We start from the raw sequence: 26068 nt of genomic DNA, 5'->3' as shown, positions 1-26068 counted from the left end.
CGTCCCGGCGATAATGGCAGTTCACATTCCGGGGGTGGAGAACTGGCAGGCGGATTATCTGATTCGCCAGACCCTGGACCAAGGAGAATGGTCCCTTCACCCAGATGTCTTCCAGATGTTGTGCGTGAAGTGGGGTTCCCCAGATGTGGACCTGTTCGCGTCTCGTCTGAACAACAAGGTGGAAAGGTTCGTGGCAAGGACGCGCGATCCTCGGGCAGACGCCTCAGACGCGTTAGTGGCACCCTGGCATCAGTATCGTCTGCTGTATGCCTTTCCACCGATTCAGCTGCTGTCCAGGCTTCTTCGCAGGTTAGCCTCGGAACCGCACACGGTGATTCTGGTGGCGCCGGACTGGCCTCGCCGGTCCTGGTACGCAGACCTCGTAAATCTGGCGGTCGACGTTCCGTGGCGTCTGCCATTTCGAGAAGATCTCCTGTCTCAAGGGCCGATATTCCATCCTGCTTTAGTCGCTGGCTTTAACGGCCTGGCTGTTGAAAGCCAGGTCCTGAAGGATAGGGGTCTCTCCCCTGAGGTCATCCCCACTTTGATCAAGGCTAGGAAAGCCTCTTCGGGTAAAATCTACTACCGTACTTGGAAAGCATACTTTGCCTGGTGTGAGTCCAGGGGGTATTCCCCTCGCTCGTACTCGGTGTCGAGAGTGTTGGCTTTCCTCCAAACTGGGGTGGACCAGCGTTTGGCGCTGGCCACGATTAAGGGTCAGATTTCTGCGCTGGCCGTTCTTTTTCAACGCCCTGTGGCGTCTAATTCATTGGTTAGCACCTTTGTTCAGGGGGTGTGACACTTGGCCCCTCCTAGGAGGGACCCTTTACCTCCATGGGACTTGAACTTGGTTCTGTCCGTGTTGCAACAGGCTCCCTTCGAAAAGATCAGGGAGATCTCGTTGTCTCTGTTGTCCAAGAAGGTTGCCTTTTTGGTGGCGATCACTTCGGCTTGCAGGGTGTCGGAGCTGGCAGCTTTGTCCTGCAATTCTCCCTACCTGGTGGTCCACAAGGATAAGGTGGTCCTGCGGCCTAACCCATCTTTTCTTCCGAAAAGGATATCGGAATTTCACCTGAATGAAGACATTGTCTTGCCTTCACTCTGCGCGAAGCCTAAGCATCCGAAGGAGGTTGCCTTACATTCCTTGGATGTTGTCCGGGCGATCGGAGTTTACCTGTCGTCCACTAAATCTTTTCGCAAGTCGGATTCCCTCTTTGTCCTTCCTGAGGGATCTCGGAAGGGCATGGCGGCGTCTGCTGCGACCATCGCCAAATGGATCAGACAGATCATTGAACAAGCCTATGCCTTGAAGGGGAAGGTTCCTCCCTTCCCTGTGAAGGCGCACTCTACCAGGTCTTTGAGTACGTCTTGGGCTTTCCGGCATCAGGCTTCTGTGGCCCAGGTGTGTAAGGCAGCGACTTGGTCGTCCGTTCACACCTTCTCAAAATTCTATAAGGTGGATGTTCAGGCATCGGCTGATGCCTCCTTTGGCCGTAAAATTCTCAGTGCGGCAGTTTCCTAGGGACCCTTGTTTTCATGGGCCCTTGGTTGTTGGGGTGTTTTTACCCCTGGGTTACTTGTTTTTCCTGGGTTGTTGCTCCTGTTGAGCACGTTTTTTCCTGTTGCCCAGTTGGTTCTCTTACTGTGGTAAGGTTCCTTTCTCTGATGTGGGTACTGCATTGCCTTTCTACGGTTGCGTCTCCCACCCCTCATGTCTACACTGCTTTGGGACATCCCATTGGTGAAAACTTGTGAGGGGGCGGCGACTGTCGGAGGAGAGAAAACGTAATTTTTGTAAGATCTTACCGTAAAATTCCTTTCTCTGAGTCCTCCGACAGCCGCCGCCCCCCGCCCCTCTTTTGGGGTTTTTGTGTACTCTTACTGCTATGCTACCAAACTGAGTTGGGAATGCTGGTGCAGGGAGGTATTGACTGAGGGGACAGCCCCTAGGGGTGTGTCTATGTTAAAAGCTTTGTATTAACAATTCTTGTTGCCTAGCTACTCCTACGGAGAAAAGGTCAATACCCATTGGTGAAGACTTGTGAGGGGGCGGCGACTGTCGGAGGACTCAGAGAAAGGAATTTTACGGTAAAATTTTACAAAAAATCCGTTTTTTTTCTCCTTCACTGATGGGGCTGCACTATTATCTGTGTACATGTCCCCTGTGACACTAGTTTGTTACCAGCTGTGCTTTCCTCACACTGTGACTGGAAAGTACTGCAGATAACCGGCAAGTCTGTTTACATTATGGTCAGCTGTGATTGGACACAGCGAATGATCTGGTAAAAGGCAGCTGTGATTGGCCCTTTACCCCGATTTATGATCAGCTGTGTCCAAAGGATTGGCGCATGGGGGGGCATGATTCCAAGAGGACGTCCATTGCACTCTCCTGGAACAACAGCCGTGTTGTAGCTGTCCTTCAGCTATAGCACGGTAAGAAAGTGGTTTATGTCTCTTTTTTTTTTTTCTTTTTAAAGCAGCCACAGCCTGAGTAGATAAGCCTGCCAACAGCTGGAGGGTGGGGGCCCTTGCTCTCCTTTGGGAAGCAGTGATCTCAATACAGAGGTTAACACGTTCCCCCCTCCTACCAAATCAAACAAATAGCTCTGCAATTGGGGAAGCTCCCTGCTGATTGGAGAGCTCTGGCTCTGTCCTAACAATGTGTTGTGTAGGACTACTGCAGTGCTTCTCCACAGAGCTAAAGGGTCGGACTATGCAGCATGCTGGCAAGAAACAGACTTTTCTACTCGGGCTGTGGCTGATTTTTAAAGAAGAAAAACTTTAAAAACTTTGCATGTTTTCATTTGATGGTACCTGGAATGTATTTTGGCTCATGAACAGGCAATCTAGAATGTTTTATTAAACCGTAACAGCCTGCAATTTAGACCCCTACAATTTAACTTTATGCTTCTGAGAATGTTTGTTACGATAACATTTAAGGCTGAAGGAGGTATTATTGATGCTTGTGGGGTTTAGTAACATTTTTATTTGTTTTATTTTGCAGTTACTTGAAACGTTTTAAGGTAATGAAGCCCAAAGTATTAAGAAGTTGGTGTAGACAAATTTTGAAAGGGCTTCAATTCCTCCACACTCGGACTCCTCCTATTATCCATCGTGATCTAAAATGTGACAACATCTTTATTACCGGGCCCACTGGCTCCGTGAAGATTGGAGACCTCGGTCTGGCCACTTTGATGCGAACATCTTTTGCAAAGAGTGTGATTGGTAAGTCTCCATGTATGTGGTAAGATACGTGGTAAAGACAATTACATAAATAATGGGTTCTGTTTTTAACAGAGAGTGAATATTGCAATCCTCTCTCCACTAGAAACTGCTAGATTACTTCACACTGCGCTTAAATTTTGTGGCCCATTTTAAAAATATAGACCATGGTTTGAACCCACAGATTTTAGTTGGCTTATCAAAACATTTGTATACTACATCCAAGTCTTACCCCCCTCCTCTCTCCTCCATCTACCACTACCTGCCTCCCCTTCCCCTACTCTTTCCCTACACGGTTACCTACCCTTCCTCTTACCTTTCCTTCCCTGCTCTCCTTTCCTTTCCAAATTCTTTATTTTCTATAGTCTTTTAGTTGCAACATCTTAATCTGATATTTCAGCAAATTATTCTGAATTTTTTTGGAAGCCATTGACACAGAGTGTCCATAAAACAAGGAAGGACAGCTGCATCCTGTTCTCCTTTTAGGGATCATGGGCTGCATGTCCTGTTCACTTAAGCTGGTCATAGATGATCGATCAATCAACTTGGTACATTCAGCCTTCAAATCTCGGCCGGTTCCTGCTGAACTGGCCGAGATTGTCTATGGCTGGCCTAAAAATTGGTAGGTTGCAATATGTTTGCTTTGGGGTTTAAAATCGCTTTAAACCCAAACTTGCTAGGAAAATTACTTTGAAGCCTTGTAAGCTCTGCAAATTTGATATTCATGCTACTACTGGAAACGTGACTTTGAAAATTGTGAGCTTTAACGTGTGCAACATCACCTCCCTTCACCTAGCATGAAATGTGCAGTTCGCTGGAGGCTAAAAGTAGCATGTTTTTTGCACAGAGAATTAAAAGGCTCTTATTGTAGCAGCAAGGGCTTAGAAAATATGTGCACTTTGCCCTGTGACATGTCCTACAGATCTGTTAAGGTTTAAAATAACCTGTTTTAGTAAATAATTTAAAGAATGGAATTAACATAGTGCTTTTTTACTTTTTTATCATCAGTACCTATTATATTTTGACAAAATGTCCAAAAATCTGGGGGTTTAGTTAATAATGTAGAACTGTAAGGTGGTCTGGAAGCTTTGGGCTAATTGTATGCTTGAATAGCATTGAGGGGGATAGAACTGTTTGTTCCTCATTTTCTCCTGGCTTAGGCTGTTGCTTTATTGAATTCACAGTAATAAGCTGTGTATTAAAAGTGGGCTTGCAGGTGAAGGTGATGCATTTTATAATAATTTCTCTCCAGGAACGCCAGAATTCATGGCCCCAGAAATGTATGAGGAGCATTACGACGAATCTGTGGATGTCTATGCATTTGGCATGTGCATGCTGGAAATGGCTACCTCAGAATACCCATACTCTGAATGCCAGAATGCCGCTCAGATCTACCGCAAAGTAACCAGCGTACGTCCGCTTTCTAACATGGTTTTGCTTTCTGCCTTAAATCTATAATGTCGTTCTTGCTTTTGTTTCCCTCTGATGCAGCGCACTCTTAAAAGAGCCTGAATGTGATCGACTATTTTCACCACTGCTGTCAAAGTGCCTTTATAATATCGCTCTTGGTTTTATACCTTTTTGTTTACAAGTTAAAGCCTGCAATTTCATTGATGGTTTTCTAAACTTTATCAGGCTTCTCCAGCAAGGCAGGATGTGTGTGTGATTGAAGTGAAAATTGGCTCTGATGGATCTACTGTAGAATGGTTTTTCGTTCAGCGAAGCAGATCTGTGATTGAAATATAGTATGGGTGGACCCTGTTCTGATTTTAGGATGCTACCACTCTGATAGCGACAAGGAAAGCGTTTGCCAGACAGTAAAATTCTTGGATGTGTGTTGAGGGGCACCTGGTACAAAAGTTCCAATCCCTTTTCTGCATTTTCTCTAATAGGCGAAGGAATGACTGCTCACTGCTGCGACCATTACGATGCTGTGCAGCCTCCAGGCCTTGTACAAGCTTGGCAGCAGTCAATACCTTTGTGCCTAGAGTGAGTGTGTCTATATGGGTAAATCCTGAATAGAGAACAATTCCACGTGACGTGAATTCACTGGAAGTCTCAAGATGTGAGCAGGAGCATCTGTCAAGCTGTGGCGGACTCGACGGAGACCTATCGCTGTCAGGTGCAGTAGACTGGGCAGTCGGGCACCGTGTTTTGTGTTATAGCAGCGGTTGTGGGCACTGTGAGTGAATTGTCCAGGCAGAGAGTGGTGTTAGAAGGGGAGCAGGTGCCCTGTGGTGGTTGGACGCTGGCAGTGCAGGTTGTGCTCACTTATCCGCCACCGACCCCCAGCAGGCCACCGACCATCAGCAGTCTGGGGGTTGGGGACCTCTGCACTAAGGGACCTGTGTTAAGGTTTGATGAAGACTAGTGTCTGCTGATGGCACTAAAGGCATCAAGCCTTAATACAGGACACTTAGTGCATTCTGTTGTGATTTTATAAACATTCACAGGTCAAACCCTAAAGAAGGTAGAGGTTTTTTTCCCCCCTGAAACTCATTGACTGTATTTGATACACTTAGCCATTAAATGTTTCAAAAAGTCCTTCAGGTGAGATTAACTTTTGTACCTGGCACTCCTCAGTACACATCCAAGACTTTTTATCGGCCGGTTCTTTATAGCATTTAAAATAGATTTGGCAACTTCCCCATTTTGTACAATCTCACTGCTGCATAGTAGGTACGGTGAATGTACCGAATTAGAATAATCTTATCTTTAAATGGAAATTACTTTGACAAGATAAATGTTTAAATGCTTCTTATTTTTAATTGTTGTATTGGCATGATAAGTATGAATGACTTATGCTAGATAAGCTTTTAAACATGCCAAGTTGTCAGTTTGAGGGGTTGCTAGCCAGTACTTTGTAGCCCTGGGTTACAAAGACTTATCCTGCAGTATTTCCCAGCATTTTGTTAGTGTTAGTTCACCTTTACAAAAAAAAACTGCCTAAGCAGGTAAGGGGTGGCCGTAAATAAAAACTAACTGTGCAGCTTGAACCAAAGTTAAATAATGCCCTTTCAATGGCATGGGCCATATACTTACAGTACTTTCCAAAGCCTGGACTAAAAAACACCATATTGCAAAAAATTGACCTGGTCGTGAAGGGGGGTACATTTTCTGAAGCTGAAGTGTTTAAATATTGAATTTAGGCTAAGCTGGGCCAAACTATTTACTGCACTAACAGGTGCGCCTGCTGGGTGCTGTATTAGCTATATGTAGACTCGGCTACACACAGTATACTATATAAACACAATATATAATCGGCGCAATATTATTAGACCCAATGAAAATAATCTATATGCAAACTAATACTGATTACAACAAAATCAGTGTGTGATCAACGCAATAAAACAAATTGTGTGCAAACGGTATTAACCACTCACTAGTTGAACAAAAACAATTGTAAATTGGGATTTCTGCCAGCACTGTGACTCTAAATAAATATCAATATAACATATCCAGTGTAGTGCAACCAATATTATAAGTCCCAATTAATGTATATGAAAATTCCACCGTTGTGCGATTCTAAATAGTGTTCAAAAAAGTAATATAATCCAGTGACTTCAGTGAACCACCTTCTCTAGCTGGAATGTCTGCTCACCTCCAAGCAATGACCCCACTACAGAGCCTAATTACCTGTTTATGTGTCTCCCTGGATACCACAAAGCTTCTCCTCTACAAGACGTTCCTGGACCAAACTGGACTCTTCTAGGAATCTCAATCATTCGTGTATGGCCAAAAAATAAGGGGAAACCACAGTGCTTTCTGCTTTAAAAAATGTTATCAAAACTACAGGCAGATAAAAATACTCACATAATTTTTTTTTTTTTTTTTTTTTTTAGCCCGAAGCGTGTGAATCACACTCAAAAAAGACTTAGCACCCGGTGCATAAAAAAGTGCGCACACGCAAACGTGAACACACAAAAACTGCACAGGGTGTGCGAAATGGTCTGGCCTCCGAAGAGGTTGGACCTATACCTTGATCCCCCGGGGCGCAAGACTCCTGACAGGGACTGAGGTACTTCCTATGCTTTGCCTGGCCGAAACCTGGCAAACCCCATTCTCCAGGGGGACTGCCGAAACAGCCCACCCCAAGTACTGGGTGGGGCTCCCCCGAAGGGAGACCCCATGAGAGAGGGCGAACTAAGCCAGAAGGCCATGTCCACCCCCTCCCAAGACTTTCAAGGTAGGCCCAGAGACCCACACCGTACTCGTCGTGCAGGAAAAGAAGAGTGAAAGTGAAGTGACACACTACAAAGAAAAATACACACAAACAAAAAGGTGGGGAAGGGGAAGTGGAGAGGTGAATTAGTGCCTAAGTGAAAAACAAAGGCAGGCCTTCCGGCCGGAATAAAAATTCCTCTGGTCGAAGCCAAAAGGCCTTGCCCAAGAGGCAGGTGCTGAAAAAGTGTGTAGGTGCAGTGACCATGGTGCCGAAAAAACTCAAGGCGAGCTGCCCCTCACCAGTGAGAATTAAGGCACCCCTGGGCTGCCACCCCAGGGGCACATACACTACGGGCTTTTTATATCCCGGCCCAAAGGCCAGACCGAGTGTAGCCCTATACTCACATAATGTGATACACAAGCATATCATCAGCTCTCCCGGCTGATACATAAACGGAAAAACCTCATGAATAGCAACTCCTTCCACCTGTACACACTACGCTCCTTGGTGAGGATAGAGGAGACGTTGCTGGAAGTGGCAGCAGAGGAGACCTGACCGGAGAGGTGGGGAGGATTCTGGGAGGGGAATCTGAAGAAGCTCACCAATGAGTGTAGTGTGTACAGGTGGAAGGAGCCGCTATTCTGGATGTTTTTTAGTTTATGTATTAGCCGGGAAAGCTGATGATATGCTTGTGTATCACATTGTTATGTGAGTCTTTTTATCCCTGTGTATAATTTAAATAAAATATTTAAAGCAGAGAGCACTATGGTTTCCCCTTATTTTTTTGGCCATACACAAATGATTGAGATTCCTAGAAGAGTCCAGTTTGGTCCAGGAACGTCTTGTAGAGGAGTATTCTCGTGGTATCCAGAGAGACACCCAAACGGGCGATTGGGGCTCTGTAGTGTGGTCATTGCTTGTAGGTGAGCAGTTATTCCAGCTAGAGGTGGTAGTCACTGGATTATATGAATTTTTTTGAACACTGTTTAGAATTGCACGATGGTGGAATTTTCATATACGGTGATACCTCGGTTCACAAACGCTTCTGTTCACGAACAACTCGGTTCACGAACAGAAAAGTTCATAAAAATATGCTCCGGTTCACGAACTCCGCTTCGGTTCACGAACAGGAGCCGTGGCCATTTTAATGCTATTTCCAGGCTGTCACATGGTCGTGACTTCCTGTAGGAAGATCATGGAGAGAAGAGGAGACACAGAAAGAAGTACTGTGAAGACACTTTTTGCTTTTTGGTGTGCTTTTTAGCACATACAGTACTGTACTGTACAGTACTTCTGTACAATACTGTACTTACTGTATTTTTCACAGCCTCCCACCTGCCTTCCTCCATGCCAGAAGTCATCTCAAGCAAGGTTAGTGTTCTCTCTTTATACATTACTATACTGTACTAATGTGTATTGTTACATAGTTACATAGTAGGCGAGGTTGAATAAAGACAATAGTCCATCCAGTTCAACCTGTGTAGGTGTGTGTGACTGTAATCATCTAACATAGCCCTCAATCTCCTGATCCTTGAGATGTAAGTCTAAGAGTCTTTTGAAAGTCACCATACTACCCGCAGAAACCACCTCTTGTGGTAGACAATTCCACAATCTTGTAGCCCTAACAGTAAAGAACCCCCCACGTTGCCTGAGGTTAAAACGCTTCTCCTCTAATCGCATTGTATGTCCTCGAGTCCTCATGCAATTCCTTCGAATGAACAGCTTTTCTTCTAAGCTGAGATCCCCATTAAGATATTTATAAATTGCTATCATGTCCCCTCTCAGACGTCTTTTCTCCAGGGAAAATAAATCGAGCGATTGCAGCCGCTCTTCATAGGTAAGGTCCTCCAACCCCCTAATCAGTTTAGTTGCCCTTCTCTGGACTTTCTCCAGCTCCAACACATCCCTCCTGAGGACTGGCGACCAGAACTGGACAGAATACTCCAGATGCGGTCGGACCAGAGTTTTATAAAGTGGAAGGATTATAGTCTTATCTCTGGAATACATCCCTTTCTTTATGCATGCTAATATTCTGTTGGCTTTGGAAGCTGCCGCTTGGCATTGCATGCTGTTGCCTAATCTATCATCAACTAAGACTCCCAAATCTTTCTCCATTTTTGATTCCCCCAAGGGTTCCCCTCCTAACGTGTATTGTGTTTTTATGTTTTTGGTCCCCAAGTGCAAAACCTTACACTTCTCCACATTAAACCTCATTTGCCATGTCGTTGCCCACTCCGTAATTTTGTCCAGGTCATTCTGTAGGATATCTGCTTCATGCTGTGCAGTTATTGCCCTGGCCAATTTTGTGTCATCTACAAAAACTGATAACGAACTACTGATCCCTTCCTCAATGCTGTTTATGAATAAATTGAACAAGGTTGGTCCCAGGACTGAGCCCTGGGGCACCCCGCTTACTACCTCAGACCAGTCTGAGTATGCGCTGTTTATTACCACCCTTTGGACACGGCCTTTTAGCCAATTCCGTATCCAAGAGCAAACCCTGCTGTCGATACCTGCAGACCTTATTTTATAAATTAAGCGCTTGTGGGGAACTGTATCAAACGCCTTAGCGAAATCCAAGTACACCACATCCACTGGTCTCCCCCTATCTAGCTCACAGCTCACTTCCTCGTAGAATGCTAAGAGATTGGTTTGACAAGAACGCCCATTTGTAAACCCGTGCTGGTTACTACTGATGATGTTGTTGTCTTTAGCATACTCTACGATATAGTCCCTTATCATCCCCTCCAAAAGTTTACATATTATTGATGTCAGACTGACAGGCCTATAATTTCCCGGGATATGTCTCTGGCCCTTTTTGAATATCGGAATCACGTTAGCCTTCCTCCAATCCCCTGGTACATCTCCTGTCCTAATACTGTCAGCAAAGATCAGGAACAGTGGTCTAGATATAACCATACTGAGTTCCTTGAGCACTCTCGGATGTACGCCATCCGGGCCTGGTGATTTGTTTGTGTTAAGTTTATCCAGTCTTTCCCTGATTTCCCCCTCTGTTAGCCATAGTGGCAAGTCCTGTGTATTACTACTAACCATACAGTCATGGTCAGTGTACCCTTCCTTTTCCTGCGTAAAGACTGACGAGAAAAAAGAATTCAGCACGGTTGCTTTTTCAGTGTCCTCTGTAACCATCCTCCCATCATCGTTAATTATGTGTGCAATATGCTCTGCCCTAGTTTTTTTGCTGTTGATATATTTAAAGAATTTCTTTGGGTTTTTTTTACTATCCTCCGCTATTTGTCTCTCAAAGTTGATTTTAGCCATCTTGATTTCGTGTTTACACTTCTTATTTTCCTCCTTGTATTGCTGGAAGGCCGATACTGTGCCCTCTGATTTATATTTCTTGAAGGCCAATTTTTTTCCCCTAATAAGTTTTTTAACGCTACGGTTTAGCCAGCCAGGTTTGGCTTTGTCTCTTCTAAATTTATTCCCCATAGGAATGCACTGCAAGATGCCTTTGCTTAATATTGTTCTAAAGCATTCCCATTTTTCCTCTGTGGTCAGTGATCCCAGGGTTTGGTCCCAGTTTACCCTTTCCATCAATGAGTACAATTTTGGAAAGTCTGCCCTTCTGAAGTTTAGGGTTCTTATGTTCCCCACTTGCCTTTTTATATTGTTATTTACACTAAATGTGATCATCCTGTGATCGCTAGAGCCCAGGTTGTCCTGGATTCCTACCTCCGAGATTATGTCTGGGTCATTAGTGATCAATAGATCCAGGATAGCATTCTCTCTAGTAGGGGAATCCACCAACTGCGACATGTAGTTATCCTGTAAGGTTTCCGTGAATAGCCGGGCCTTATGCGAGTGTGCAGTCCCCTCTTCCCAGTCAATGTCGGGATAATTGAAGTCCCCCAATATGATGACTGATCCTAGTTTTGCCGCTTTACCTATTAGTGCTAAAAATTCCAGCTCTACCTCCTCCCCTTGGTTAGGTGGCCTATAGCAAACCCCCACAACTACTTTTCCCTTATCTTCTTCCCTATCGAGTTCAACCCACACAGATTCTAAATCCATGCTCATCCCATCCGTAATGTCACTCCTTTCTAGCACCTTTATATTGTTCTTGACATAGAGACATACCCCTCCCCCTCTTTTACCAACCCTGTCCTTCCGGTACACCGAATACCCTTGGATATTGGCCAGCCAGTCATGTGAGGGGTCGAACCAAGTCTCCGCTATTCCCACAAGGTCTATGTCTTCCTCATGTACTAACATTTCCAACTCATCCATCTTATTAGCTAGGCTCCTGGCATTAGCATATACCCCTCTTAGTTTTACGGAAGTTAAACGTGATTGGCGGTTTTGTTTATTTCTGTTTGGTCTGCTGTTCTCCCGCACAGACCCGCCAATTGATGTTGTTGACCTACTGTCGCTGTTGACCCTACAACTGCCTTCAGTCCTCTGCTCCCTCCTGACTGATTCTACTTCTGAGCCCTCCCCCCCGTCTCCTAGTTTAAAAGCCCCTCCAACTCGGTGGCCATCTTTCTCCCCAAAAGAGCTGTACCGTCCCCATTAAGGTGCAGCCCATCCTTACTAAAGAGCCGGTAGCCGACTGAGAAGTCAGCCCAGTTCTCCAGGAACCCAAACCCCTCCTTCCTACACCAATTCCTCAGCCACTTGTTAACTTCCCTAAGCTCCTTCTGCCTCTCCTGTGTGGCTCGAGGTACAGGCAGTATTTCAGAGAAAACCACCTTGGAGGTCCTTTTCCTCAATCTATTACCTAAGTCCCTGAAATCGTTCTTAAGGATCCTCCACCTACCTTTAACTTTGTCATTAGTGCCCACATGCACCATGACCGCTGGGTCATCCCCAGCCCCGCCCAACAATCTGTCTGCCAGATCTGCGATGTGCCGAACTCGGGCGCCCGGTAAACAACAAACTGTTCGGTTCACGAGATCTTTTTTACAGATTTCCCTCTCTGTCCTCTTGATAATTGAGTCCCCAACTACCACAACCTGTCTAACCTTTCCTGCGTTACGGCCCCCCTTCTTCCTGGAGCCGTCCCTCCCCTGGCAGCTGGGGGAGGGCGCATGCTCCAGCTCTGCCACCCCTGAGTTGATATCCCCCTCAACCTGCAACTCAGCAAACATGTTAGGGTCTACCAACTCAGGACTGGCCTCCCTGACTCTCCTCCCCCTAACATTCCTAACAGTCACCCAGCTGCGTACCTCTGCTGCTTGCGTCTCCTCTATTCCTCCCTCCTCTATGCTGACCCCTGCCAGCGCCTGCTGGGTAATGTCCAAGCTCCTTTTCAGGTTGTAGATGCCACGCAGTCTTGTCACTGTGTTCTCTAGATCCACGATGTGGGCTTCCAGAGCAACAAGTCGCTCACATCTTGCACAGCAGTATTCGTCCTCGATTGTTTCATCAAGGAACGCATACATGCCGCAAGAAGTGCACTGAGTGGCATCCCCAATCCTGTCGGACATTATTACCCACTACTCTATGGGGATAATATTAACAACCTGCTCTTCCTTACCTACACTACCTCTAACTTCCCTGGTACAAAACCTGGGGTACCCACCAGTCGCTAATACCCTCACCAGTCACTAGATACTCACAAATTGTAATTTGTTTTATATTTTTGTGCTTCAAAAACCAAAAAAAAAAAAAAAAAAAAAGTCAGAACGGATTAACCGGATTTACATTGAACCCTATGGGAAAATGTGCCTCGGTTCACAACCAATTCGGTTCGCGACCAGAGTTAGTTCACAAATTAAGTTCGTGAACCGAGGTATCACTGTATATATAAATTGGGACTTATAATATTGGTTGCGCAATACTGCATATGTTCTATTGATATACACACAGTATACAGCACCGTTTTCCAGCAGTGGGACACAGACTACCCGTCCCATTTCCGGAACAAAGTAGAGTTGGGCAGAGTGCTGCTCACCCATTAACAGGAAGCATTGTTTTCTGTGAATGAATACTAAGCTTCGATTGGCTGGAGTTGAGATTGTGATGTCACCCACCTATCTCTCAGCCAATCGGAGGAATCTTTGTATTCATTCATAGAATGCAAAGCTTTCCGGTAATGGCTGAGCAGTGCTCGGCCCAACTTGATTTTGTTCTGGGTGTGGGATGGAAGTCCTGGTCTCACTGTCAGAACACAGCGCTGTATAGCGCGTATATCGCTGAGGCTACATACAGTTCATACAGCATGCCTGTTAGGGCAGTTAATAGTTCCTTTGTCCCAGCTTGGCCCAAATAAACTATTTACAGGGACATTAAATGTGTAGTTGAGTTTTAAAATGGTCTGCTTTTTGCATTAGAAAGGGCTATGAAGTTATGCAAGTTAGAGGGATTTTTATGGGTGTTGCTTATTTATCTTATTGCCAGCCTACAACCAATATGTGTACAATTTGGCTCATGAGAAAAGTTTGTTAATGTCTTAAAATGGTCTCTTGAGACCTAATAATTGTTTCTTTGCTGACCATATAGGGTATTAAACCTGCCAGTTTCAACAAAGTGACTGATCCCGAGGTAAAGGAAATTATAGAGAGCTGCATTCGGCAGAATAAGACAGAAAGGTAAGGGAAGGAGCAAACAAAACACTTCATTTGTGGCTTAAGGGTTACGTACAAAGCAGAGCGAAAAGCTGATTCTTGTGATTAATTAGCTCCCAGCATGATTGGTCTCATTTTGCTAGTTTGATGCATGATCTAAAGTGTGGACTTTGGTCTTAGAAAATTGGACACTTATTTATTTTAAAGTAGACATTTTTCAAGAGGTTAAAGGCAGCATTTAAATAAAGAGAAATTAAGAGGTTATGTGAAAACACAGACGTCTAGTCCATTCCCACAACCACTTTTTATTATATTGAAAAGTCAAAAACCTACTCGCTAACATAAAATAGAACAGGGATATAAAATAACTCCAGCCATAGGGCGAAGCCATCTGACCATGGATGTCAAAGTTGGTAGGTTGATGCGTTTCGGGGGACGTGCCCCCTTCCTCAGAGCTGCAACAAACTGATGTTTCCCTTAGGCATAGTCATTTGAATGAAGCACAATGACCGCTTTAAAGCGGAACTAAACCCACCAGCTTAACTGTTTCCCAAAACAATTACATTCAAGGCATGTTTTCAATGATGACTGTTAGTGATTCTAAGCCCTAAACATTTTTTACGTATTTCTCGCGTTCGGTAAAAAATGTTTAGGTAGTGGTATCTCCCCCCCCAAGTCCTGTCTAGATATAGATCTGGTGCTGTGGCCATCTATAGCGGCTCGCCCCCTTCTTTCCACTCTCACAGGCTTGGCTGAGAGCAGCAAGAGCTGTTGTGACGAGGGAGCAGGGGACCAGCTGAAACGCGCTGTTTGTGTCTATGAATGGAAGCTGTGTGGCTCTGGAGTGAAGCTGCAGTTGTGCCCCTATAGCAGGGATCCTCAAACTACGGCCCTCCAGCTGTTGCGGAAATGCACATCCCATGAGGCATTGTAAAACTCTGTCATTCACAGACATGACAAGGCATGATGGGAATTGTTCTGCTCGATTCCATTGCTCAGAGCAGGTAAGTATAACATGTTAATATTTATATTAAAAAAAAGACTTTACAATCACTTTAAAGTTACTGGTGTGCTTAGCTCTCAAACAAACTGTCAAGCCAGCAGATGCCTGGTGTCAGAACGGATCACATGTGAAGCACCATGGCAGCTGCAGGGCAAACAGGCTAAGATGGCAGCTTTCTTTGCTGTAAAGGATAGGAGGGTTTAGTTCCACTTTTTCATAGTTCAGCTTTTTGAAAACTGGTACTGTTGCTGTATGTTGTGGCAAAGCAGAAGTTTATTAATGCAGACTTGATGGGTCACTGAGAGATCCAATTTAAGCTCTTCCCTTGTGTATGCCTGCCAAGGTGATTTCAATGTGATACACCTTTTGTTCTTTCCTTAAGTTCTACTCTGGCCCAAAACAATATTTTTGGACATGTGCTTTGTAAAAATACATTTGCACTAATGAAGTGTGTGTAGGCTGCAGCCATCCATTCAGGCATCCATTCAGCAACTGTCTTGCATTCTTTTCAGGAAAAGCAAGGTGTTCTGTGATTGGAGGTCTAGATGAACATCAGTCTCCCCTTGTCCAATCACAAAATACCTTGCGTTCTGATAAAGTGATGGGAAAACCCTCCATAGTGAAAGAATCCCTAGTTGTCGTCAGAGACACCAGAACTAGCGTCCCTATTAGAAGATTTCCCCTATTTTCCTGTTTTGGCAACAACCCAAAAGTTGGAATTTTCTTTCCTTATTCATTGATAACTGTAAACATGACAAATAGAGAGAGTGAGGGGCACAGACTGCATTAAACACCTGACAGGTGTTCTTATTCCTCTCCCCTCTATCCAGAAATAAAAGAAAGTTTTGCCTTTGGGTCAATATTAGGTTTTCAGGTGGTGGATGCTTAGTAGTATGTTTTGAGTTTAGGCAGACATAGAACTTGGTGTTTGTCATTGAAATAACATACGAACATTGAAAATGAGTAGATTGTTTTTTTTTTACTGACGTGCATCTAATGGATTCTCTACTTAATTGTACAGAGACTAATGCTGGCCATACAATATACAAAAAATCGGCTGAAATTCAGTCATTTGGACAGTTCTTTAGTTTTTCGCCCAGTTAATAAGCACAAATCAGTAATCTGTTGTGACGTGTTTGAGTCGAAATAACGAAGGACAAGTTTGGAAATTTTCTGCCGAATGAACGATAAATTGTAAGGTTAATGTGTTTCTCAGCCAAACTGTTTGCACTAGGCATATGTGAAAAAACAAACAAAAAAAATGATTTATTTATGTCCATTGAACGATTTACTGGTCATTACATGATGGCACAATCGTTCTCTCTCACGGCCGATTGTTTGTTTTTTGAAAATGAGTTTGAACGATTTTTCATATAGTATATGGCCAGCATTAGGACCATGACAATGGGAGTTTGGCTGCACAGCTGTGCTTTGGTGTAAGAGGATAGATCCCACTGCTGGCTTCTGTACAGAATTGGATGTAAGCCATAATTGACGCATGGCCCACTACGGTCAGACATTTTTGAGAGTAGTTGCACTTTATTTGCAGTACACTACAGTAATTGATTTTCTGTGAGCAGTTCACCTTTTCTTTAATCCATGTTTTTTTTTAACATCCCTGATTTAGTCTTTCAATGCCCTCTTATATATATTGACTTTGTGCAAGTGAGCAATTTGCCCCTGTGTTTCTCATGGTCTAGGTTGTCTATCAAGGACCTCTTAAATCATGCCTTTTTTGCTGAAGACACCGGGCTGCGGGTGGAACTGGCAGAGGAAGATGATGGCATAAACGCCTCTTTAGCTTTGAGACTCTGGGTGGAAGATCCCAAAAAGCTCAAAGGGAAACATAAAGACAATGAAGCTATAGAATTCAGCTTTAACTTGGATGCCGACAATCCTGACGAAGTGGCTTTTGAAATGGTGAGATCTTCTGACTGCAATTGTCCATTATTTCATTTGTGGCTTTTTAGTTTTATTGGCATGATTACATGAACCTTGTTACTGCTGGAGCCATATGTATTCTTCATCTGGCGCGCACATGTTGAATTTCATATTTTAGGCCTGACAATTAGTTAAAACCCCCCTCAACATGATATATTTTCTGAAAGCAGACGCCCTGTAGAATAAAACGGTGATAGTTGTAGTTTTATATGCAACTCGATAATTGTGCTACTGTATATCAAGTCTATAATTGCAGTAAAAATGCACTCATGTTAATTTTAGTGCACATGAACACGATGTAATAACTAGCTTTTTTTTTTGGTAAAAAATGAAAGGTTAAGGTTGCGTTGAGTAAATGCCTACTAAATAAGTGAAGCTGCTGGAAATTAAGCAAATTTTCAGAACCTCCATTTCCTTCTGGAGCTTTGACAAAGAGTAGAGCTTAAAGCTGAACTCCAGGCAGTTGTAAAAGATACAAATTAATGCAGCTCTGTGTTCCTTAAAAGAGAAGTATTGGAACTTTTTAAATCATACTTAATGTGGATGAGCATCGGTCCAATGCTTCATCTGTTCCCCGCTGGCTCTAAGACTGAGACCCAAGCGATCAAACATCGCCCTTTACTCGGTTCTCAGTGCTCCCTGAGCAGAGAGCTGGTGACCTTGTCACCAGCTCGCTGATCTGCCCCCCTACGCTCCCTGGAGTGCTGGGCTCTGCAGGGGGTGGGAGTGGCTTGCTCAGGCTCTCAGCGGCTCGCTCAGATAGTGAGCCAGGTGCCGGTCCAGGTATGTGGGCAGATCCCGACCATATTGTTGAGATCTTGCCCGTCCTGGACCAGCTCTGTGACGTCAGCCGACAGCGGGGGACCTTTGGTGGGTTGTCAGGGGAGGATGGAGATTCCATTCACCTTCCTCTGTCAGTGCTACCCTCCCCTCCCCTAACTCCTTGCTGCCTGCTCCCCTTCATGTCATACCCTCCTCCCCTTTTTTTCCGCTGTCTCCCACTTTTCGACTTCCTACAGCATCTGTTATATCTACTTAAAAAAACATGAAAATTATGGGAATGGCACTAGCTACAGTGTTCGATGATATTCTACGCAGATTGATCCCATGTGTACCTGCTTTTGGTACTTCTATCATTTTAATGTATAGACTCAGTATGTTTTATATTTTCAGTCAGATTTTTGTACCATGTTATATATTACTGTATGCTTACAGTAAAAAAAGATGAGAGAAGAAGACTGATACAAGTATAAATATCCTCAGTCAGTTGCTTCTCCTTAACTGTTTAGTCATCAGCTGGGGGAGGGACAAGATCTGTACACCAATCCGCTATACCTTTATGACCACTGACCCTTTAAGTGAAGAACATGGATTATTTTGTTACAATGACATCTGAAAGTCAATGGGATATATTGGGCAGCAAGTTAACATGTCCCTGAAATTGATGTGTTGAAAGCAGAAAAAATGGGCATTGCCGTTTGTTGTGTAGGAGGCTGCATAGCCGCAGACATGTCAGGATGCTCATGCTAACCCCTGTCCCCAGCCAAAAGGACCTACAATGGGCCCGTGAGCTTCAGAACTGGACCATGGAGCAATGGAAGGTGGCCTGGTCTGATTACTTTTTCATCATGTAGATGGCCGGGTGCGCCTGTCACTCACTTGGGATGTCACCAGGATGCAGTGTGATGCCTTGGGCAATGTTCTGCTGGTAAACCTTGGATCCTGCCATTCATGTGGATATAACTAACATGGAGCGCCTACCTAAATCTTGTTGCTAACCAAGTACACCCTTTCATGGAAATGGAATTCCCTGATTGCAGTGGCCTCATTGGGCAGGATAATGTGCCCTGTCACATTGCAAAAAAGGTGTAAAAATTGTTTGAGGAACACAATGATGAGTGTGAGGTGTTTACTTTGACTCCAAATTCTCCAGATCTCAATCTGTTTTAACGTGTGGGATGTGCTGGAAAAAACAAGTCCCACCCATGGAGGCCCCACCTCCCAACTTACAAGACTTAAAGGATCTGCTATGGTGGCAGATACCACAGCATACCTTCAGAGATCTGCTTTCTCAATATTAGGCGGGTGGCCCCTGCTCTTTTGGACAGGACTGTGCTGAGTGGCAAAACACTATAGATTTTAGAACTTGATGGGTAGAAATACTTTGGCAGGGAAGAAAAAAAATAGAAGCCCCCACGTATATACTTTATCTGTGAATGTAGTGTTTTTTCCTTGAGTTCAGCATTAATCTTGATTTGGAAGTCAAAACTCTATGTGCAAACTATGCCTAGTGTGGTGGTTCTGGCATTGATCTGAAGACTAACACAGCTATGACAAGATGGTTTCATTTCATTCAGCACTTGTGTTAACTTTGGTACTTTTGGCCACGCCATTTTAATTTAAAGGGCCATTCATTTGGAGCTCTGCCAGTGCTTGTTTCAAAATGCTTCACTGAGAAAATGTTGCTGCTAAATGTTACTTATGAAGTATTCTGTTTTTTTTTTTTTTTCCTTTTTTTTTATAGGTGAAATCTGGATTTTTCAATGAAAGTGACAGTAAAGCTGTGGCCAAATCCATACGGGATCGAGTGTCCTTATTAAAGAAGACAAGGGAAAGGAAGTTGCTATCGGGACAGTTAGAAGAACGCCGTGATTCACAGAGCAGATCTTCTGGGGCTCCTTCTCTCCAATCTGGCACCTCTGTTACTGCTAGCTTTACACAGCCAGGCATTAATGAGAGTGAGGAGACAGAGGTGGATCAACATGTACGTCAGCAACTGCAACAACAGCAGTATCAACAGTGCTCCTCAGTCACAGGTATGAAATGAATGCTCAGTGTTTGATTGCTGTGGGGTTTTTTTGAAGCCCCGTTTACACCGGTGTGATTTATAAATCGCACCTGAAGTCACATCTAAGGTATTTCTGTGGCACTGTCCTAATGGATGTCATTTGAAAAATCGTTTCCGCACTATTTTTTTTGTTGTGCGTCATTGACATCTAAAGTTAAAAGTTGAGAGCTAAACTTAAGAATCAGATGGGCGTGAACTTTTGCCAGAAGTTACCGGGCAGCGTTCCAAAAAAAGTAAACAAACTCACAGCTACTATTATAAAAACTCCAAGCAGGTGTATGGCGCTGCCAATATACCAAATCTTCTGTATACTTAATCCTCCATACACATCTCCACAAGTGTAAAGTGCAAAATAAACAATCTTAAATGTAATAAATAGTGTTGGACTCGTAAAGTGCTAAGTGCAATGATCCTGTGCTATGTGTATTATAAATCAATAAATCCGTGATAAGTGACCCCTTTAGGGTAAACAATCACACTATCAATCCACTTAAAGTAACCATATGCCAACACAAATAGAAATATAAATATAAATATGTAAATAGTGATATACTGATGAAAAGTGGGTGTGGTATATAAAAAAAGTGATAAAAATCATAAAAAATATATGTTGAAAATATATAAAAATATATAAATATATATAAACACCTATATAAATCTGTAGGAGGAATGGCATAAACAACTTTAAATCACTGTAAAAACTAGCAGCAGATGTATAGAGACAACCATAAATTATAGCAGCATTAATCAAAGTAATATAAGAACCAATAGATCATAAACATTTGAAACAAAAATGGATTATGAGTCCATAAATATAAGGTGCAAACAAAGTGACTTCAGTGCAGGTGCATTCAAATGCTGTTTTGAGGGTGCCCGGATTCCAGTGACCACTCTGTGCTCCCCGCACCCTTAGGACCACACTCACCGACAATAATCACCCCTGCAGGGGTATCAGGCCTTGGAAATATTGCCACTGTATCCCCTCTGCTCTCCCTGGGTGGTCTTATAAGTAGGGGTATGGTCCCGACCTGCCCGAGTCCTCTGTCGCACTGTCCTTGGAAACTGGGGTATCCTCGGGTATGTGGGAAATAAGGCTCACATAGGGTAGTACCGTTTAACAAGGCTTTATTAGTATAAAAAAAGGGTACTCACAAACATAAAGAGTCAATCGGCAGGTATACAACTATTGCGGTCGCGCACTTCCGGGACGCCGTGCGTTCCACAGACCGGAAGTGCGTTCCACCAGGCGGATGTGACGCGATGACGCTCTACGCGTTTCGTCAGAATGACGTCTTCAGGAGTCCTGAAGACGTCATTCTGACGAAACGCGTAGAGCGTCATCGCGTCACATCCGCCTGGTGGAACGCACTTCCGGTCTGTGGAACGCACGGCGTCCCGGAAGTGCGCGACCGCAATAGTTGTATACCTGCCGATTGACTCTTTATGTTTGTGAGTACCCTTTTTTTATACTAATAAAGCCTTGTTAAACGGTACTACCCTATGTGAGCCTTATTTCCCACATACCCGAGGATACCCCAGTTTCCAAGGACAGTGCGACAGAGGACTCGGGCAGGTCGGGACCATACCCCTACTTATAAGACCACCCAGGGAGAGCAGAGGGGATACAGTGGCAATATTTCCAAGGCCTGATACCCCTGCAGGGGTGATTATTGTCGGTGAGTGTGGTCCTAAGGGTGCGGGGAGCACAGAGTGGTCACTGGAATCCGGGCACCCTCAAAACAGCATTTGAATGCACCTGCACTGAAGTCACTTTGTTTGCACCTTATATTTATGGACTCATAATCCATTTTTGTTTCAAATGTTTATGATCTATTGGTTCTTATATTACTTTGATTAATGCTGCTATAATTTATGGTTGTCTCTATACATCTGCTGCTAGTTTTTACAGTGATTTAAAGTTGTTTATGCCATTCCTCCTACAGATTTATATAGGTGTTTATATATATTTATATATTTTTATATATTTTCAACATATATTTTTTATGATTTTTATCACTTTTTTTATATACCACACCCACTTTTCATCAGTATATCACTATTTACATATTTATATTTATATTTCTATTTGTGTTGGCATATGGTTACTTTAAGTGGATTGATAGTGTGATTGTTTACCCTAAAGGGGTCACTTATCACGGATTTATTGATTTATAATACACATAGCACAGGATCATTGCACTTAGCACTTTACGAGTCCAACACTATTTATTACATTTAAGATTGTTTATTTTGCACTTTACACTTGTGGAGATGTGTATGGAGGATTAAGTATACAGAAGATTTGGTATATTGGCAGCGCCATACACCTGCTTGGAGTTTTTATTTTTTATTTTCATACTATATATCTTCGGAAATATAGTTTAACAGGTGGGCAGCAGCCATTACGAATAAGGAATCTATTAATATCCTAAGCGCGGATTTATATATATCATCACAGCTACTATTGCAACTGTGAGCTTGTTTACATCCTGTTACTGTGGCATTAAAATGGTTAAAGCTGAAGTTTAGGTATGCCAGTTTCTACATAAATACCTAGGTCCAGCTTGGAGCAGTGTAAGTATTTATTTTCCATTCTTGTGGGATCTCTGTGGAAGTTGAAAATCACTGTAATAGGCACCGCACCCCATCCCCCCTTTCTGAGGCCAAGAAGAATTCTTTTGCTAATCCCTAGGTTCCAAATCCAAGCCCAGACCCAAGCCATAGGCCCTGTTAAGCCTCAAACCTTGGACCTCCTAATTTCCCCAGCCTGCCCCCCAACTTTGGAAAGTGGGGGAAAATCTTCAGGGTTCTCTTCGGCATAAAGAGTTTCCCCTCCAGCCTGGTTAGAACACATCTTGGGTGCCTGAGTATAAGGCGTGGTTTCCAGGGTTACCTTGCTTCATGTTGTCCAACCTGCCTATGTTTCTGCACAGACTGGCAGACCTCCATGCTGATAAAATGAAAAAAATAAGTGTGCTATCTAAAACAAATTAAAGTCAAATACCACAACTGCATTTGATTCGAAAGTGAAGATTCACAATAAAAAAGTCCAGGATAAATGAGTGATAATAATTGAAAACATACATAGCCAATCACCTGATGCTCCTGCAAATGTTGAACTTAAAATGCACAAACTAAACGTGACATGTGATGTGTGAATACCATACAAAAATCAAACAATATCAAAATGTGAAAAAAGGACATTTCCATCGCTTAAAAGGTCCTATATGAACACTGTGACTAATTAAAAATTCAGTCCCAAACATATGGAAAAACTGGAAAGGTGCCGTAAATGAACTCCCCTGATTGCTGCATGCATCACCAGTGTGCTCAATAGTGGGTTAAATAGCCACTTACCAGACATCAGTGGTCAGAAGGCATATAGGAATACTCCACTAAGAGAACTCAGATAGGGACTTTGGGCCCCGGGATAAAGAGAAGAGGACTGCTAGTGCATTACCTTTCAATTGTGCTTCTTTTTAAAAAGATTGCACTTACATGAAATAAGCTTAAAATGGGCATCAGACAAATGGAAGCGTAGTCGCCTGCAGTACGGACCGTACGCGATGATGACGCAGCTGGCTCCGCCCGATGCGTTTCCCCTCAGAAGGCGTCAGCTGGCATAGCAGCACTCAGGGGAGTTCATTTACGCCACCTTTCCATTTTTTTTTTCCCATATGTTTGGGACTGAATTTTAATTAGTCTCAGTGTTTATAAAGGACCTTTCCAGCAATGGAAGTTTAAATGTCCTTTTTTTTTTTCACCTATTGTTTCATTGTTTGATTTTTGTATGGTATTCACACATCACATATGTCACGTTTATTTTGTGCATTTACAGGGTAATATTTGCAGGAGCATCATCTGATTGGCTATGTATGTTTGTAATTAATATCACTCATTTATCCTGCACTTTTTATTGTGAATCTTCACTATGAAGGCATTAAATGTCTTCCTTAATGTCCAAAAAATTTTGGATGGAATCCGCAATGTCTGTCATAGCATCTTTCCATCAGTGAGACTTTCTAGCCTATATATTCTTTAAAGAAAAATGCTTTTTAATTTTTAATATTCAAAGCAAATGCATCCATCCATCCATGTCTCCATCACTGAAATCACTTTAAAAAATTTCCCTAGCATTTCTGGCAGTGGCCATCTTGAGTAATGGCAGATGATTCATGTAGCATTTTCTTTCTGGAATCAATCTGCCCTTAGCTCAGGCAGGAGGGTGTGCTTAGCTGAAAAAATCCCTCCTGAAGACTCCTCAGATGTATGACATAACTTGCCTAGGCCTTGAAACAAGGAAGTAACTTAAGAAATTGAACTGAAAAAAAAAAAGTTTAAAACAATTAAATATGATATATATTTACAAATGCTGGCAGGATAAAAATTAAAATTGTCAATGGTGATTGAGAGAGTTAAATTCAGCTTTAAGGATGCACACTTGCATGTCCTCATTTTCCAGTACATCAATGCTATTTCCATTTTGCTGTGGTCATTCACGACTGTTCGCGTTTGAGCATTCCATTTGGTCTTGCTTACGCACTTTGAGTGTTTACCAAAGTACTGGCACCTGTGCTAGCATTACTGTGCTCCCAATGCATTTACATCTTGGGATATCTGGATAACCTCCTATTGGAGGGAACAGCTTAAATTCACTATGAACCCAGACTCGCACTATACAATCCAGGAACCATGCAAATGTGAGTACTGGGCTTCATGGCAGCCCCTATTGAGACAGTTCCATTTGCTCAATTATGCTACAGACCACTTCCAACACACTACCTTATTTGTAAGAAGTTGGTTTGTCTAAAGTTGCCTCTGTAGCTTGACACATAAGTCCAGATTGTCCCTGGCCTGGTGGCTCATGAATCCTGCTCTTGCCTTGGATAAACTACAGAGCACTGTTTTAGGAGATCCAAAGAATACATGCCAGCATGAAAGTCTGGCGAGGCCTTGCTTGTTGAAGGAATCTCACCTCCTGATCAACATTCTAGAGCTGCGAGCCATTTGGTTGTCCCTACAACGCTGGACATCTTAACTAGAGGGTCATCCAATCAAGATTCAGTCAGACAACGCCACAGAAGGGGCATACAACAACCATCAGGGAGTAAATAAGCTTTGCTGCAGCAAGAGATGTGAAAAAGGATTCTGGGCAGAAATTTAAATTTTTTTCGTTTATTGATGGACACAGCTCCCGATGTTCTTAACCATTGGGTTATACTGCCCCCTACAGGAGTAAGACACTAGGCAGAAAAAAAAAGTCTGGCTACGCCTATGGGCAGTCTCATGGTGTATACTCCCACTCTCTGCTATAGGTGCTCAGTTTTTTTCTGTCTCGTCAGGAGTAAGGACCTAATTCCTTGCTGGGATCTCTGGTCCTGGCAATTTTTTCTTTTTAGGTAGATCTTTTTTTTTTTCCCCTGTGAGATCTACAATCAACTGCCGGACTGGGCAACTGGCTGGATAATCTAGATCCAGCAGTCACCCCAGTCTGGCCAGTGAGTGCGTGCAGATCTACAATCAACTGCCGAACTGGGCGATTGGCTGGATAATCTAGATCCAGCAGTCACCCCAGTCTGGCCAGTGAGTGCGTGCAGACTTCAGCTCTGCGCTAGGTCGGTTGCGACATAGCCCCACTTGACAGGTTCTGGTTTGTGAGTTAAACGCCTTGCGAGGTCGCATACGGCCCAGTCTTGGCCCGAGTCTCGGTGTTCTTCCTGGCCGACAGCCCCCTTATTTCGATGGTGAGGGGTTCTGTCTGAAGGGGTGCCCGCCTGTTTCCTGGTATGGTGAGTAGTTATCCCCCACCTCTCCCCCTGGAGGGTTTGGAGTGGACGTGGGCCCCTCCTTGGGACGATCTGACACCCTGGTTGCCATTCCCCTTTTCCCATTCCAAGCCTGTACATTTAGCAGCAATACTATCTCAGCTAGTAGCACCTGGATGCAGGCAAATTGTCCATACATCTATAAGTATTTCAGGACTTTTCTCCTGGGGGATGCTGGATATGGACCTGCTGGCCTCCAAGTTCAACTGCTTTGTTGTATTTCTTGTAGCCATTGCCTCTGCAATACAAGTGCCTGAACTGGTGACCTAATCCTGCAAGGAATCCTTTCTGGTTTTGCCTAGGGACATGGTAAGGGTGAGGCTCAGGATGTCCTCCTTGCCTATGGTAGTTTCTGCTTTTCACCTCATCCAGGACATTGTTCTTATGTTCGTCTGTCTGAATCCAGTTCACCAAGAAGAAATGTCCCTCCATTGTTATGGTTTTCGGGCTGTGAGAGTCTTTCTCCAAGCAACTGGTTCTTTCAAAAAGACAGGTTTTCCTTTTTTGTTATCTTGGATGATCCTTTTTAGGGGA

The 26068-nt window shown here is 43.6% G+C and overlaps 1 protein-coding gene across 1 annotated transcript in view; it reads left to right on the top strand.

The window, feature by feature from the left end:
* Window positions 1–26068, top strand: part of WNK3 (WNK lysine deficient protein kinase 3) — a 255126-nt gene that overhangs the window by 88619 nt on the left and 140439 nt on the right. The window contains exons 4-8 of the mRNA XM_082264431.1: window positions 3005–3225; window positions 4475–4632; window positions 13853–13941; window positions 16621–16840; window positions 19386–19677. Of these exons, the coding sequence (XP_082120557.1) occupies window positions 3005–3225; window positions 4475–4632; window positions 13853–13941; window positions 16621–16840; window positions 19386–19677 (980 nt within the window). The remainder of the gene's footprint in view (window positions 1–3004; window positions 3226–4474; window positions 4633–13852; window positions 13942–16620; window positions 16841–19385; window positions 19678–26068) is intronic.

This window comes from Pelophylax lessonae (assembly GCF_965119305.1).
Source record: "Pelophylax lessonae genome assembly, chromosome: 7".
In the NCBI taxonomy this organism is placed as follows: Eukaryota; Metazoa; Chordata; class Amphibia; order Anura; family Ranidae; genus Pelophylax; species Pelophylax lessonae.
Note: the sequence above shows the minus strand (reverse complement) of the source record. Positions and strands in the feature narration are given on the sequence as shown.